Genomic DNA, 18,503 nt, shown 5'->3' with positions numbered 1-18,503 from the left:
CTCTCTCGCTCTCAAAAAATAAAAATTAAAATAAATTAAAAAAATAAAACATGCTTACATATCCCTATTTACTAGACACCAGTCTAAGAACGTTAGATTTATTAAGTCATTTCATCATCACATCAACTGGGCACTCTTATTATCCCATTTTATGCCTCAAGAAACAAAGTGACTTGTCCACCGTCATGCATCTTACAACAAATGACAGTCAGGATTTGAACTCTGGCTCTAGAGTGGGTGCCCGTAACTCGCACGCCGTGCTGCCTCTGTGGGTGCTCCAGAAAGGTCTTCACACTTAATTGCCCAGGACTTGTCTCTGAAGACAAAGCAGAACGTGTTTTGCAGCAGAGACTGTAGAGGGGACACTCTTAGTTCTCTCTTTCTGATGAGAGCAATACTGGCACGTCTACCGTGGAACACACACACTGGTTGCTACAGTGGCGGTGTTCCGCCGTCCTCCCTCCACCGCTGTCCTCATCTCTCCCCAAATCCTCTCTCCACTCCCCTTCCTGGCCGCTCTGCCCCTGCTGGGGGCCTCAAAGGCTGAGAGAGGGAAGGTCTTCCATCACATCAGGGTGTCGTGCGAACAAACAGCCCTTCAAACGAGATATGCACTACCAAGGAATGTAAAATAAGGCAATAATACTTCTTTACCCATAAAATTGTACAGGTTAGGAGACAACTGACAACATCCGATGTTGGGAAAGATTCCGTATTCTGCTAAGCACTCCCTTGTGAGAGAAGTAGGTAACAGAAATCCAAGAAACAGACCAATTATTTAACCCAATAATTCTATTCTAATGGTTCATTCCAAGGAAATAATTAAAATACATGCAAAGGATCAACCTAATAAATACATCACAGCATTTCACAATATTAAAAGACACAAACCATGTAAATGCCCAACATGAAAGGGATTCATTGAATAAATTAGGCTGTATCGATAGAACGGAAAACTATACAGACATTAAAGTACTATAAAAATTATGCAATGGTCAGGAAAATGTAATATCTCAAGTATAAATTTAGTTTGCAAGGCATTATTGGCAGTATGAACTCTATCTTGTGAAAACACAGAGATTCGTACATGAAAACAAAGATTAGGAAGGATTTAGTTATTTTTTCCTCAAAGGTGGGACTTGGGGATATATTTTTTCTCTATTGTGACTATATATATTTTGTAAAATTTCAATAACAAACAGGTATTTGGGGGCACCTGGGTGGCTCAGTCGTTAAGCGTCTGCCTTCGGCTCGGGTCCCATATCAGGCTTCTTGCTCAGTGGGGAGCCTGCTTCTCCCTCTCCCACGCCCCCTGCTTGTGTTCCCTCTCTGTCAAATACATAAAATCTTTAAAACAAACAAACAGGTATTTGTCTTTAATAAATAAAATTGTAAAAGCTTTTATTAAACAAACAAAAAAATACTGACCTCTTGGTTTTGTATTTATTTTCTCTCCCCAGTGGAAGAAACAGTTGCCATTTCATTACCTCAAATGGAGTAATTATAATTCCCTTTTAATTTATAATCTACCTTAGGCTTCTCCCTCAGCCTTCCTCATTCAGTTCATCAAAGCATAGTAACCATTCTTGATGGATTCCTAAATGCTCTAGGCATTTTGATCAGAGAAACTTTTGTTAATGTAAAGACCTAGAAGTGGCCACCAGCGACAAAGGGGCCTTAATTTTTCGGCTAGAAATTAAGTGATTTCAAAGGTCACAGGTACTATTTTATTTTGTTATAGATGTGATCTGAGTAGAAAAATGGGAGTATCTCTATCTTCTCTCTGTCAGTAACGTAATGGAAATGTTTAACAACTTAAGACACTATTCTAAGTACATTAGAGAGCCTGGAAATTTGTGGAAATAAAGTTTTGTTCTATGCCAAAGTAGACCTTCTGTGGTGCTGTTCACTCTTTGCCTTCAACAGGTGTTCAATTCAAAATAATTCAGAAGATATTTATATTAAAGCATTACAGCAAATACACCAACTTGCTTTAGATTCAAAGTCCCCTAGCTTCAGATTTTCTGGGTCCTCATGACATGGGTCAAGACTACCCTTAGCGTCGTGTTTTCCCTCAATGACCCATTAACGGCGACTTTTTCTTTTAAAACATAAATGGGCCTATGTGTACATTTGTTTTAGAAAGAAGGACCGGGAAGTTAAGAAAAAAGTTGCTCTCTTTTCACAATCTTTACTTAATTTTCACATTTGCACCTGCCTTTATTTATTTGTGTTGAATCTTTTAGCCAGCCCCACCTATTTGGAATATGAAATTCCAACATTTACGAATTACTCCCTCAAGACGCGCTTTCTCTATTTTAACTTTCTACAGAATAGTTAGGATGTTTGCACAATTTGCAGTAAGTATTTGGAGTGAAGAGTAGGAAAAGAAAGGGTAATATGTGCTCTGGAGGAAGGACAATACCTAACTCGAGACTCCAGATCACTCTGGATGAAAATGTTCCAAGCTGTGTCAAGTCCCCAAAGGATTTAACATAGAGAGTCTTATATGCTTCTCAACTGTGATTTCGGCTTGACAGATCAGGAAATTGAGGATGAGAGAAGTTAGGAGTTGTGCCTGAGGTCCAGTCTCATAAAGAGTAAAAGCAAGGACGCAAACCCCAGGCTTCCCAGCTCCTATTGCAGTGCTCCCCACAGCAAGGGAGAGCTCACAGTCTTCCTACATCATCACTTTAGTATGCATGGCTGTCTCTGGTCTCACTAAAAAAGCAAAGGAAGCTTTCGGGTCCTCAGAGCTAACACTTTAATTACCTAGAAATTCGCCTGTTTTATTTCCTTTCCCTAACTGGAAAAAAAAAAAAAAATCAGTCCATCGTTAACATATGGTGAATAGATACAAATTATAAAGGCGAAATATAGCCCTGTTATGGTATATTTTCTTGCTTCCAGGAATTTTATGGCTTAGGTCAGACAAGTATTTGATAACAGGAAGGACATACAGAGATATAAAATTACAGGCAATTCTGAGAAAAGCTGTGACCCCGTTTAGCTAGCTCCACCTAATCTTCCAATATTTGCTCTCCTGATCTCAGTGTGTGCTCTCCTGCCTCTGAAATGCCTCTATCCTGTTACCGATGGATCAAATAAAAAGGGTAATTTAATGTATCAAATAGCGGGTAAAGTATTCTAGACTGAGAGAAAGCATGTGAAGTACATGTTTGGATAAAAGGACAAAGTGAATGACGGGTCTGCAAGAGAGGTTTAGTTATTTAATAATCTGGGCTAGGACTGTCCAATAGAATCTTCCATAACTACAATATTCCATACCTGACCTGTCCAATATGGTAGTCATTAGCTACCTCCAAGCACTGAGCACCTGAAATGTGGCTAGTGTAACCAGGTAACTGGATTTTTAATTTTATTTAATTTTAATTAATTTAAATAGCCATCTGTGTCTAACAATGCTTTATTTGACAGTGTAGCTCTAGAGGGCTCAGGGAACGCTGTGACCTTGGAAAACTTACCATGATGCAGGTCTGATCCTCAGTATGACAGTAACATCACCATATTAGAGATTAGATTTAGAGGGTCCAACTCACAAGAAAGTCAACTCCTAAGTGATTATAATATGGAATGCAAATTGACAAGTTACTGTACAGTGGAAAGCTAACTTACAAGATACTATAACATGGAAAAAGCTAATTCACAAATTATTAAAATACATAAGCCAGAATGCCAACTTATTAAATCAGAGCAGTTAACTGGCTACATATTAGAACCATCTGGGGAGTTATGATAATGACTACTAAAGTCTGAATGTGAGCCCAAAATTCTGACTGAAGCCCTGGTACAGTGTATTTTCAAAGCCTTCTGGGCCTGGTTCTGTGATATATTCAAGTTTTTGGTGGCATCAGCTTCGTTAACCTGGTTCACCCATCTCAACCATCAAGACAGGTCTGCCAGGCATTTCTGATGTTCAACTAGCTTCTCAGGGAAGCCCTCCCCAGACAAATGGTCATGGCCTGGCAGTCCGGAGGCTACCCCAGAGCAAATCTCAGGTAAAGATTTTAACCCATCTGCTCTTTCCGGAAATCTTTTTTTTTTTTTTTTTTTTTTTTCCGGTAAGACTGCAAATCCGTTTGGACATTTCTACCTGATTAGTGCTTGGATAGTCACTCCCAGTGTTTGCCTCTGGAGTTTCTAATTAGTATGTTTCACAATGACCATCACACCTTTCTTCTTGATGATCCTCATTTGGTAGAATCTGGCACTCTGAGCTGGATGGACCCACTACTGGGTGACTCTGTGACTTTGTTTCCACACTTAAAATGGTCTAATAATTAATGCCATTCACAATCATCAGGATGATTAAGTGAAATAATGTACGTGAAGTGACTGTCACTATACCTGGCACATCGTGAGAACTCCACAAAAGTCAGGTCTCATCCTTTCTCCACGCTTATATACACTGAAGGAAACTTGCCTTGCTCAAAGGGTCATTCTCTCTCTTTGGTATGACCTTGCCAATCACCACTCTGATTCTTTGCATGATGATTTTACCACTGAACTTCCTGCCACATACCTCCCTGTAGACTTATATTTACTTATTCACTTATTAGTTTACGTCTCGATCTAATGATGTCACTAAGTAGTCTCTAGGTCTTGACCGTGTACCCTTACAGTCTTATATTTTAGATTTAAAACTACAAGTTGAAGACAGATCTAAATATCCCTCTTCAAGCAAAGCCTGAAGGATAGTCCCCTGTGTATCGGCAAGGGCATAAATATGCTGAAAAGGAAATAAGAGTAGTCTCTTCTCTTCTTTGAAGTTTCTCCACAATTGAGGTCTGTAGGATGACATTAGTCCTTGGTTATAAAGCAGATTCTCTGGTCTTCCCATGTGTTTCAATCATATCTCCCCATTTAGTCCTGTACACATGACCTTATCTTGGTGAGTCAGCACATATCAGTTACAGTTTATTTATCAGTAAGGTTGATGTATGGAGTGTCTGTGCTATATCAGCACCATAAGAAAGAGTTGGGGCTATAATGATTAATAAGTTAGCTGTGGCCCCTGTCCTCTGACTTTCAGCACAGGGATCCTAAATAGGTTTTGCCTATCCTTGCTAAATGCTGAGGTTGCTAGAGCAGCCTACAGGGAAAGATTCTGAGGTTGCTTCCAAATTTAGTGAGGAAGTCTAACATGATCCACCAGCTATTACACTCATGGACAAGTGCTATAGAAGTGGCAGGACACATTACATTTGTTTTCAACCCTAAATACATGAAAATAGCCTGTAGGGATTCTCAAATTCAGAGATGTGTAAAGAGTGTATCTTGTCCAGAGAGGATCACCCTTCTCTCAAGGTTGGCTCTCTATCATAATGCCTTTGGGCTCCTCCCCTCATCACTTACTGTCTATTTTCACCAACTTTGGAGATTACCAGAGGAAAAACTACTATTGGTTGGGTGAAGGGAGGAATGGAAAAGAAGAAACTGCCTTTCTTCTCCAGATTCTTCTTTTGAGGCAACAAGAAGACAGAGACCTACACAGAGCACTTCTACTGAGAACATGAGCTAAACAAACCTCTAGGAGTATTTTCTCATTGTCCCTTATCACCACATACACATATGCACGTGTTTACACAAATTTATTTCATTTTATCTCCTTCTATCCCTTTAGGGAGAGGTAAATAAACCTGGTTTATATATTCCCTTTAATTGGATTAAGCCAAGTTTTATGGTAAGAGAGTTGTGAAAACTTCCTCTCCATCGACATAATTCAGAAAATTTCCCCATACCAAAATTTAACCCAGCAAACTCAAAAAGGCTTCCACATACTCTGAGGTGCTTGAAAAATATTTCCATACTTTTTATACTCACATTAAAAAATGTATTTTCCGGGCGCCTGGGTGGCTCAGTTGGTTAAGCGACTGCCTTCACCTCAGGTCATGATCCTGGAGTCCCGGGATCGAGTCCCACATCGGGCTCCCTGCTCAGCAGGGAGTCTGCTTCTCCCTCTGACCCTCTTCCCTCTCGTGCTCTCTATCTCTCATTCTCTCTCTCTCAAATAAATAAATAAAATCTTTAAAAAAAATGTATTTTCCTTCCAAGAAAATGTCTGCCCCAATTACCCTGTATTACCCTCCATAGTAAGGACGAAAGATTTTATGCTGACAGTAAGAGATATGAAACGAAGTTGGACAAGCCAAGTTACTGAGTACAAACATTATGCTACTAAAGGTATTAGGATATGGAATACATAAAATAGGTATGGTTGTCAGAAGCATGTGGCATGATTTTGGAAGTTCTAAAATAACTTCCCAGCAGATGGGATTCCCATCTCTCTGTCTGTTCGAGATGGTTGCCCTGTAATGAAGACTGCCTGGTGAGTTGCCACTCTCCCATTCCCGCTCTCCCTTGGGCAAATTAGGCAGGCTCTCCATGACTTACTTCTTTCATCCATAAAGTAAGGGTATAGAGATCCCATTGGTGCTCTGCCCATCCCATCCTGGTCTACCTCAGAGGTCATCTGTAGATAATTTCTTAAAGGTCAAAGCCTCTTGCTCTTTGTCTGATGGCCTTATCTGGCCACTGAGTGTACTGTATCCACACACAAGGAAGGCTGGAATTCTGGGGAGTTAACACCCAAGGAGAGACCTTCAACTAATGAAGGTTGGGAAATTATTGGCTAAATCCTGTAGCAACCTCAACCACCTGTGGGCTGACTCTGAAGGGGGTTCCATACAGTTTTCAGAGGGTTCCTCTGGGACTGAACCCCAGTGCCCCATAGCTATAAACTACTTATTTACAAAGTCTTGCCTCACTTTACTCCTACTTGCTGCTTACAGGACCATCTTCCAAATAACCACCTGCCCCCAAGTCCTTGTATAGAGTTGGCTTTTGGAGGAACACAAACCAAGACAGGGGATAACAGACGTATCTACTTCCTGGGGCTGTAAGTAAGAACTAAATGAGCTCATTCTTGTAAAGCCCATAGAAGAATGCCAGTCACATGGCGGGCACTGGATGTTTGCCATGATGGTGTCTGTTGTTATCTGCTCTACAGCAAAAAAAAAAAAGAAAAAAGAAAAAAAGAAAAAAAACTATCACAAATTTTTTCTTAGATGATGGAATTTTTGGGTTAATGATAAGAAGTACTTGTATGATATAAGGAAAGTGCAACTAGAAAGATTAAGGAACACACAGAAAATTCAGCCTGCCAGCAAGCCACTTGCCTTTACCCCTGTAGAACAGCAGCGTGAGAGAAATTAAGTCATCACATAGCAACAGAGCTCCACGACAGGGAATACCACAGCAACTGATACTTAACTGTAGTGCATCTGCTGCTTGCTTTGAGATGGTTTTTGATTAACCTATTTGTCCTGTCCACATGCACTCTGTCAGACTTCATTAAAATCTATATTCAGTTTGGGTTTGCTTTTTAGTTGCCAGCATTCATTGAAATTGAGCATTGATATTTAATTTATCCACTATGCATGGCAGAGGACTTCATTTCCCTGTATATCTGCATGGCTCTTGTTTGTTTGCGTGCAGGTACTTAAATATTTTAATATTTTTTTAACAGTATGTTAGTACTTTTTTCCTGATTAGCAGAATGTTATACCCAGAACTGAGGACTGCCTCTTGCTTTCCCCTGAAAATATACTGTATTTATGTGAACGAACCATGCTTTCCTGACAAAGTCACTTTAAAATCCCTTTTTATAGATAAATATGTATATGCATATTTAGACAGATTACATATATGTGTACATATATGCACATATATATATCGGGATAAGATGAAATTGTCCTAAAATTGCTGAAAGAAAATATACTCTTACTGTTAATTTTTTTATTACATAGTATCACTAATATTATAACAAACATGAGGAATAATATAAAATAAAAAATGAAACCTGCCATTCTAGTTTAATATTTATATTAATCAATTCCAATATGGACCTTGTGGGGACAAAGATCTATCCTTCTATATAGTCCATCTGTCCTAGAATTGTACTATCTTATTTACAGGTCTTATCACACTATTCCCTCACTTCAGCCACAAACTAAAGGAAAAATTGCCTCATTTAGAAATGACTGCCAAGTGGTATCAATTTGGGTTCATTAAATAAAAGTGACACCTGATCAAGTAAGGCCGCAAGTCTTCATGTTGAACTTTGGTGTGACAAAGTGAAAAATTACTTGAAATATTATATTGCAGCATATGGTTAACTAAACTGTTACTGTCTTTCTTATCTTTGTTCAGAATATTTCAACTTCCTGGGGCGCCTGGGTGGCTCAGACAGTTGAGCATTCAATTATTGGGTTTTGGCTCAGTTCCCGATCTCAGGGTCCTGGTATCAAGCCCCACATCAGGCTCCACGCTCAGTGGGGAGTTAGCTTCAGATTCTCCCTCTGCCCCTCCCCCAACTCATGCACGCGTGCATGCGGGCTCTCTCTCTCGCTCGCTCAAATAAATAAACCTTAAAAAAAAAAGAATATTTCAACTTTCCCCGCTGGATGAACTGTCAAGGAGCAAAATGAGTACCTGAATTAAGTACTAGAAATCCAAATAAAAGGTTCATTAAAATAAATGACAACAATGAATGGTGCCTTGAATAGTGCCTGGGACATAGGGAACAATCAGTAAAAGGTAGATAAGATTAGCTATACTAAAAAAAAAAGAGAGAGAGAAAGAGAGAGCTATAGCAACCACAGTGTTCTTGAAAGCATTATAACCCTGCAGCATGTGCTACTTGTCACTATAATTCTTTGGACTTTGAGTATGGACTAAGTATCATGGCTGTAAAGCAAAATGGAGAAAACGATTTAATCATAATGCAATAGAAGAAAAGGAAAGATTCCTATTTTCTGGTCTTCTGATACTTTCTCTCTAGGCAGGACTAAACTAGAGAGAGTGGCAAATATTTTGAAACCTTTTAACTTAAAAATCTTTGAATGGGTAAGCCTGTAAATGGACCTCCTCTTTCTACATGGCTCTCATAATAACGTTATTTCAGACAACAGATACTAATGAGCACCTATGTACCAGACACCATGCTCCAAGAATGGGAAATTACAAAATATTTAAGACATTGTTCAATTTCCCAAGAATTTACAAAAAGACCCTGGGAAATAAAGGAGGGATAAACAAGGAAGCTAAAGCTACTTGGACAGCACACAGAAGAAGTGTTTTCTCTGACAAAATCTTTGTTTGTTAGTGTCAAAGTGTTTACTGTGTCTATTGACCAAATTAATATCTCAAGCTACTCAAATTTCTGCCCTTACAAAGTACAGAGTTGTGACTAACAATGTAATCAATAAGAAGGCAACAGAAAACAGTTTACTGAGTGATTTGTATGTGTGTGTGTGTGTGGCTATTACAAACCTACAAAACAACCTTAGGTCTTACATATAAGGAACTCAAAATACCCATGTTTGTTCCCAGATGCTAAAAGGCAATGTGATTTTTATTCTTGTATTACTTTTCCATAAATTTTTAGACCCTTTAAAAAAATACTGTATACTCATTGTTCCAAAATGGTCATGAGGGGAATTTTCAAAACAGCTCCCCGTTTCTATTTTTGGAAATTCTAAGGTTCATTTGATATTCTACAAAGATAAATGGGGATTGATTTATCTAATCAAAGATCATCCCCAGAAAATAGTTTCTCCCACTCTCTATAGCATCATGTTCAAAATGATCATGCTCGATTTAAGTATACAATAATATTTAAGTTAAAAGATTAAAATGCAATCCCATGTAAATCCAAATACCCAAGATTATGCTACTAAACAAACATTTCCAGAAAGAAACTTTAAGGAACGTTGACAGAATTCTAAATTTCCAAATTCCATTTTTTTTTCTTTTTTAATCTTACTTTACATGTTGAAGTATGAATTTTCCAATGCTTAGGTTAGTTAATGTTCAAAATCACTTCTGGTTTGACTTTTCTATAAATTTAAATTGTATTAGAACTTGGGAAGCATTAATAATGTGCACAGCCTTTTGATGCTGGGAGAAGAATAAGACAAATATAATAGGTGATTTCAAAAATAAAGCTCTAGACTTGTGTAGTTCCCTGGAGTTCATGGGGCATGTTCACTTTTAATCTAGTGATGAGAAGGGGCAGCACCAGGGCTGTGGGGCACAGCCAAACAAAATGGTCAAGGCCAGTGGACAGCAGTGTTGTGTGCTAAGCAGCGAGAGAAGTGGTTTTTTGTGGTTGCTGGACACTAAATGGGGAGGTGACCTGACCTGGGAGGAAGGATTCTACAGATAAGAGTATCCAACTACAGCTCCGAGGAACATGCATTTTATCACAGAATGTAAAGTTTTAGACACCAGTTACTTATTTCTTACTGTGCTGCATGCTTTCACCTGAAGTACATGCAGCCTAATCCGTAAGTATTGCAGTAAATATAAACAAGCCCAAGATTCAGTTATGACTTTCCAAAAGGTTAGTTGTAACTATCTGCCTGCAGACAGAAGACTAGCAAAATATATGAATTGTCCTTATCTAAATACCAACTGCTCTTATATAAATGCAGTTGACTTTAAAACCATCAATAGTACGGCTTTTTTTAAATCTTCACCAACACTATTATCTAAAAAATAGTAAAGTTTTTTACAAGGTCCTACTATCCTCTCGAAAACAGAAAAACAAATATAATGGGTTTCTGGTACCATATAGTTCACAGTTAATTGCATCAATATCCAAATATGAATGAGAAATGAGTTAGAGCTGTAAAGGTGACATAGACATAAAGGCAGTGTACTTCTACTTCCTTCCCTCAAGGAACTTAGCATGGCAATGATAACATATAAATTTTATTTTATTTATTTTTTTATTAAGGATATTTATTTATTATTTATCTAAGGGAGAGAGAGAGAAAGAGAGCACAAGCAGGGGGAGGGGCAGAGGGAGAAGGAGAAGCAGGCTCCCCTGCTTAGCAGGGAGCCTGATATGGGCTCCATCCCAGAACACTGGGATCACGCCCTGAGCTGAAGGCAGACGTTTAACCCACTGAGCCACCCAGGTGCTCCAACATATAAATTTTATTTGGCAAAATACTTTGGGAAAATATGACTAAAATTGTACTCTTCGCCTAAATAGACATCTCAAAGAATAATTTAAAAAATATCTGCACTATTCAACTCTAGATTTTACTTACAAGATATCCAGATGGGCACATCGTACACATCCAATCAACTTGCCAAGAGAATGACTAAAAGGATTATTTTATTTTCAAGCTGTCAATTATGACTCATAATAAGATGAATACAAGTCCTATATTGAGAGATCCTTTGGGGGTTAATCTAGCCTATATGCTATTACCATACAGTCTAAAATACATGAATTTTATCGTGAGAAGGCTTTCAATAATGGTGGTACCCAGCTATGCTTTCTGGTGTTTGCAGATCCTCACCATCGGCTCCCACTTTCTGACTCTGTCTTGATCTAGTGTGTGCTTATCTCAATCAGATGATAAAATAAGCAGTTTCTGAGCTTCACTGGGAACCAACCCAGGGCTCAATAAACACTTATTAACTGAGATGTAACATGATATTCCAACTTCCCTTCCAATTTCCTTTCTTTTTGTCCAGAATCCAAAACAATGATTGTGCATGACTTTCCAGGGGGCCTTCGTGTTTTTATAAAAGTGACAAAGGCTAACAATTCAGCAATATAGCAGTTGCTTACAATCTCACTATATTTTTACTGCCAGTATTCCGCTACTAGCATTTACAGTTATTGTAGACTTCATAAGTTCATTAAATTATATTGAAAGGAGTCTTTCTGGATTAGAAAAATTACTTGATTTTTGGTATCATTTCAAAAAACTTGCCCCTTCTGCATTCTCTTGTTGATATCCTCCAGATGTTCTTTTTTAAAAACTGGAAGTCGGGGCGCCTGGGTGGCTCAGTTGGTTAAGTGACTGCCTTCGGCTCAGGTCATGATCCTGGAGTCCCGGGATCGAGTCCCACGTCCGGCTCCCTGCTCAGCGGGGAGTCTGCTTCTCCCTCTGACCCTCTTCCCTCTCGTGCTCTCTCTCTCTCATTCTCTTTCTCAAATAAATAAATAAAATCTTTAAAAAAATAAAAATAAATAAAAACTGGAAGTCTATAAAACAGATAAATTATTGACTTTAGCAATTTTTCCTCAGGCCACTTTTTTAGCTTCCCTCCTAATGTTCAGAGGATGAATGGGACCAATGACGAAAGTCTGGAACCTTAGGGTTAGTGACATATTTAAGGTTCCTTCACATTCACAGATTGTTTCTTTTAAATAAGAAAAGAAGAAAGAGTAAGAAAAAAGCTTCACATAATTTATGTGCAGCTTTTACTGGTAAATACGTTTACAATGAAAGAATAAACATGCACAGGGTAAAATGTGATTTTGGTTACAGGCCTTAGTTCCATGTACAGGATAATTTTCATATTTAGGCATATGAGTTTTTAAAAAGTGGTCACAATACAGGTAAGAGGCTGAACATACACCCTATTTCCCCAGACAGTCTTGTTAATACATGTCTCCTAATCCTGTCTGGTTAGTGCCCCCCTATTACTCTCCAAAGTGCTTTGGTTTGAAGGATAAATTTATGATCATCCTAGAGATAAGCCATGTTAATATGGTATGACTACAATAGCATGAACAGATAGCTGAAATACCTAGAAATAAAGATGAATTCTTAAAAAAAAAAACTCTCAGAAAAAGTACTTTTCACTATTTACAGTGTTGAGCACTTTGATGTGTTAGAAAGACACATTCTGAATATTCCGCATCAAATATGGAGTAATGATAATAGCATCATGTACCTGGTTTAGTTACGTGAAGTCCTTGATTTTAAGCTATTAGTTACATCAACTAAGTTATTAGTTAATATTTTAAGCTATTAGTTACATCAATTTAGTTACAGCAAGTCCTTGATTTTAAGTTATTACTTACCTTCATATAGAGACTTTCAAAGTTTTTGAAGATAAATAACTTTAAAAGAATCTTATTAAAAATGAATCACTTAAAAGGACAGTTTTAAAAGATATTTTGAGAGAGTTTTAGATTTTTGGAATCCTTCTCTAGCAATATCAATAGTTGCATTAGAGTCTCAGAAAAAGAAATGACATTCCACTGTCTTCAACAAGGAAGCCTTTTCTGTGCGTGTAATATTAACCACTTGGGATAACTTCCAAAGCCTATGGGCCCCTTCTAAGAAAAATACTTTCTAAATGCATAAAATAAGATAAAAAGTATTATAATGGAAACCTATTATATTGGAATATAGCTATCAAAATGTATTTTCTAAATGTGATAAAGTAATATATGAGCTTCTTCATTTACTCATTATATAATATTATTGAACAGCAAGTCTAATAGCTATCATAATTACCAAGAAGTGATGAACACAAATAATATTTTAAAGTTATCTACAATAACTATAATGTGATCTGAAAAGTCACAGATGCTGCTCATGCTACTGGTTTGTCAACTATATTCACAACTGGAGAAAATTTTAATTAAGAGGTTAGTGAAAATAAAGTAATTTTTTCCCAAACAACTTCATGACCTCTTTGAATTTTATCATTATGGGTACAATACCAAGAAAGCCTAGAAGGTCAAACTAGTTTATTATAGGTGCATAATTAATTCATCAAACAACTATTTAAACAATTATTTAATCAGGCTACAAAACAACATTTGTGAAAACAAAGAGCCCAACAAATGCTTTTTTTAAAAGAAAGAAAAATGAAAATTCATTGTGTAAATGAGAGCTGTCAAATATAATACAGTATACATTGAATGCACTGAAAAGAAAGCAAGGTAGGTGTTTTCTAGAATGTTTTAAAAACCAAAAAATGAAAATCCCCTAACACATAAACATCACATTTTACATTAAGGGTTATGTCCCCTACCCTATCACTAATATTTTATTTATTTTTTTTTAATTTTTTTAATTTTTTTTTAAAGATTTTATTTATTTATTCATGAGAGAGAGAGGGAGAGAGAGAGAGAGAGAGAAGCAGAGGGAGAAGCAGGCTCCCAAGGAGCAGGGAGCCCAATGAGGGACTCGTTCCCAGGACCCTGGGACCATGACCGGAGCCGAAGGCAGACGCCCAACCATCTGAGCCACCCAGGCGTCCTATCACTAATATTTTAAAACTGAAGTTCTATTTTTACAATTTTTCTCTTCAGGTTTGCATTTTCTTTTTAACTTTCACAGTGTAATGTATTAATTAATGTATTAATTTACTGTTTAAACTTTTTTTCCCCTCAAAACTCTAAATGAAATCCAATAAGCAAGCAAATGTATACACGCACAGTTTAGGCCCTCAGCCTGTGGCTTCACTTCCTGGTACAGAGTTCAGACGATTTGGTAATTAAACACAGAAACTGCTTAAGAGATAAGGTGGGATCACAGATCCTTGGAAACTAAAGGGACCACAGAAGCCACTCTAACGCTGCACTTTACAAATGAGGAACCAGAGACAACAGAGATTAAGGGATTTACTTGGGACCCAAGATGACAGAGGAGAAGCTAGTCTGATAGTTAACAGAGCACCCCCTTCACTACTCCACCAGGACGAGTCCTGGGTCTACCCTTAACAAAGCATAGTTATTGAAACAAGACATACAGTCAATTAGAAATACATCTTATTTCCAGATTTTTGCTTCCAAATATGAAATCTGCAAGACTTAAACAGTGATTATATCTCTAGAACAGAGGCTTTGAAAGAATATTAAAAGTTCAAGAAATTGTTTTGAATAGTTTTCAAAGTCTAATTTATTAGTGATGTTATTATGACTACTGGAAACCGAGTTAATCCCTAATTTTACTTTGTTTTTTTTTAGTTGGCCTTTTTTTCCTGATTATAAAAGGAAAACACATGAAAAAATAAAAAATAATAATAAAAGGAATACACATCTATTATAATAAATTTTGAAAGTGCAAGGACAAATAAAGAAAAAAATAACAAGGAGCCATAACCCAAGAGTCAAAAACAATATTGGTAATATTGTAATATTTCAGCATATTTCTTCCCAGATATATATGTATATACAAATATATAGCTATATACCTACATATAAACTTATATTTTAAGATATTATTGTATATAAAATTTTATATCCTGCCTTTTCTCTTAGCATATGACCATGAACATTTTCCCACTGAATAAAAGTCATTTCTAAAACATCACTAACATGAAAGTCTGTGTTTGGTGGTTATTAAAAAAAATAAAGTTTAAAGACATTATGACAATAAAATTATCCCATATAATTTTTGATCACTGGGCTATTGAGGCTATCACTACATCAAGTAAGTCTAATGCATGAAATCGCTCTAAATCAAAATTATTAAAAACACGTTTATAAGACAGTCGTTAGAAAAACTTGAGTGCAGATAGCAAAAGTCATTGAGGAAAATGTGTACTATTCCAAGAAACGAAAATTCACAGAGACACCACCTGCTACTCTTAAATGCAGGAAGATTCAAAATGGTATTATTACAACAGTAAATCTTGACAAGGTTCTGCGAAGTCATGAGGGAATAAACATTGGTACAAACATTTAGGGCCCGATATACCATAGGAGTTCAATAAATATTGTGGAATGAACATACGGGAGTCAATGTACCACCATGTATCAAGACACCTGAATATGATTATACCCTTGACTCATAATCTTAAGGGAAAATATAAAACATATACACTGAGGCACTTACTGCAGTTTTCTTAAAGGGGAAAAACTGGTCACAACTAAATGTCTAAGGCTGCTATCATTGTTAAGTAAATAACAAAGGTATAAAGAGGCATGGAGATAATTTTCAAATTAATTTAACAACTATACTAAAATCATAAGGGTCTTACCAAGAACTCTTAGTTTAAAATGATTGAAACATTTAAAATATTGGTATATTTCTTCTCTTGGAATAAGATTTTACTTCATCCTTTTAATAAAGTAATGAATGCTAAAATTGAAGAATATCATGGCATTAAAAAATATATATTCAGAATCCCACATGAATAAACTATTATTTGCCTTCCAAAATATATTCTTATAGTCAGTGTCAAAGTGTTACCCATCTGTCCGCCTATACGACAGAAGATGAAGTCAGAGTCATACCAGTGGTCAAAGAAAAGAGTCATGACCTTCTATTTTCTCTATATCATGACATAGATAACCTTGATGTTTCCTCTTACCAATCTTAGCCTAGGCCCAGTATTAGAGAATTTGTTAAAACTAACAGACACAGACACACACACATACACACACACACTACTTACAGTGGTAAACCTTTAAAAAACAACACAAGTCACAATACCTTTCTGAGCTCTGATGGCTCACTTCCTTCTTCCACCACAATTAGTTGAGATCTTCCTTTTCTTTCATTGTCCCGAATGCCAATGGCAACCTGGCTTGCCTTCAGACGCTCATATTTGTTGCACGAGGAACCACACCACTGGTAAATTTCCTAAAAGAAAGGGACAGATCTTTTTTTTTTTAAGATTTTATTTATTTATTTGACAGAGGGAGACACAGCGAGAGAGGGGACACAAGCAGGGGAAGTGGGAGAGGAAGAAGCAGGCTTCCCGCGGAGCAGGGAGCCCCATGCAGGGCGCGCTCCCAGGACCCTAGGATCACGACCTGAGCCGAAGGCAGATGCTTAACGACTGAGCCACCCAGGCGCCCCGGGACAGATCTTTTGACCCGAAATACATGGAGGACATTTAGTCCTGTTGTAATACTCAGTGTTAGTATTAGGAAAAAACAAAAAGATATTTAAAAAAATGAAAGTTATCTCTTGTTGAGGTATATATAATTTTACATACTTATACCTGTTTTCAGTTAGCATTATAAAGTAACCATTTTTTAAACATGGAAAATATAAGTATATATCTCACCATTCTTTGGGTATATCCACTAATTACAATTTACGAAAGTAAACTTGTATGTTACCTAAATTTAAAATAATAATTTTACCATATTTCAGAAAGGTAGTAAAGAATCTGTTACAGTAATGTGCTCTTGATGATTATAAAAATTAATGTAATGCTTTTTTAAAGCAATTTAATGAATTTTATCAAAAGCCATAAAAAGAATTAAGACATATGACCCAGTAATAATACTATCTGGAATTCATTTTAATAAATTATTCATAAAGATTAGGAAGAAACCATATGTACAAGGGTTTTTATTGCTATATAATTATATTAGTGAGGCACTGGGAAGACATTAAATGTTCTATAATAGGCTAATAGTTATATATATTTACGATACAGAGAAAAAACAGATACTTAATAGCAAAGTTGTATTTTAACATAGAGATTTATAAAAATAAAAATAGAATGACAGTTCGATATATTCTAAAATCAGTAGATTATATTAGCTGCCATTTAGATTAAAATATTGTATATTTTAGACGGGTACAGTGTTCAGAAGATATAGATAAAATTTAAACTAAAAATATCATTTTCTCCATTAAATGTGGTTTTAATGAAAGAAAGAAAAATTTAATGGTGCCTAATCCTGGTGGGGGAGTAGGAATGGGCATTATCACATTCCATTTGGGTTGTATAAACTGATACACAGTCTTTTTCTGAGGGAAGTTTGGTATCGTATCAAAAAATTACATGGGCTTTTAGGATCAGGAAATTCAATTTCTAGGACTCTATACTACAGAGGTATTCAAACATGGTTTACAAAAACAAAGAAAACAAAAACCCCACAAATGTCCCTCAGTAGGGCGATGGCTGTGTAAATGTTGTTATATGGAGACTACAGACTGTTCTTTAATGCCTAAAACCTGAGAAAAGTTTTTAAATGCTGACACAGAAAAGCCTTCAATTTTTATCTAATAGCTTTTTTTTTTTTTTTTTTTTTAATGTCACATATATTAGGTGCCTCTGATGAGCTAGATGTTGGGGACAGAGAGAAGAATAAGAGAAAGCAAGCAAGGAGAGACTGACATGTGGACAACCAATGCTAATAATGTATTTGCACTACACCTGCTTTCAAAACAAGTTCCACACAAACTGTGTGCAGTCCGTCTTGGAAAGGTGGTTAGCACAGTGGTTAAGTGTGAAGGAGACAGACTCAGGCTGCAACTTACCAGCTATAGGACCTTGTGTCTGCAACGTTTAAAAGAGCACATCAATTAACAACAGCAAAATAAAAGAGCACCCAGGCATCCACAGACAGAATGGCTCTTTTCTCTGATGATAAAACATTTCCAGCCCAGAGTCATTTCTTTATTCACAAATAGCTTACCAATTGCCTAAAATGGGCTCTCTTCCAGGCCCTAGGGGCCCAAATTTGAATCACACAGGCCTGGGGGAGATTCTCTGACCCCTCACCCCACTCCCAGGTTCCTGATGCACTTATTCCATATTCCTCTTTGAGAATAAAATACACGTTTTAGCAATTTGAGTCTTTATAAGAAGTAAAATAAAAGGAGTTGCAACTCCTTTTACTCTAGAATCTGTCAAGGGGCATTTCTTTTCCGTTTTTAAAAGAACGGTGCACTGCTCTTGTTTCTCAT

General features: G+C 36.8%; 1 protein-coding gene across 1 annotated transcript in view; it reads right to left on the bottom strand.

The window, feature by feature from the left end:
* Positions 1-18,503, bottom strand: part of SCIN (scinderin) — an 83,741-nt gene that overhangs the window by 43,845 nt on the left and 21,393 nt on the right. Inside the window, exon 4 of the mRNA XM_027573782.1 lies at positions 16,287-16,436. Coding sequence (XP_027429583.1) covers positions 16,287-16,436 — 150 coding nt within the window. The remainder of the gene's footprint in view (positions 1-16,286; positions 16,437-18,503) is intronic.

This window comes from Zalophus californianus, chromosome 12 (genome assembly GCF_009762305.2).
Source record: "Zalophus californianus isolate mZalCal1 chromosome 12, mZalCal1.pri.v2, whole genome shotgun sequence".
Lineage (NCBI taxonomy): Eukaryota > Metazoa > Chordata > Mammalia > Carnivora > Otariidae > Zalophus > Zalophus californianus.
Note: the sequence above shows the minus strand (reverse complement) of the source record. Positions and strands in the feature narration are given on the sequence as shown.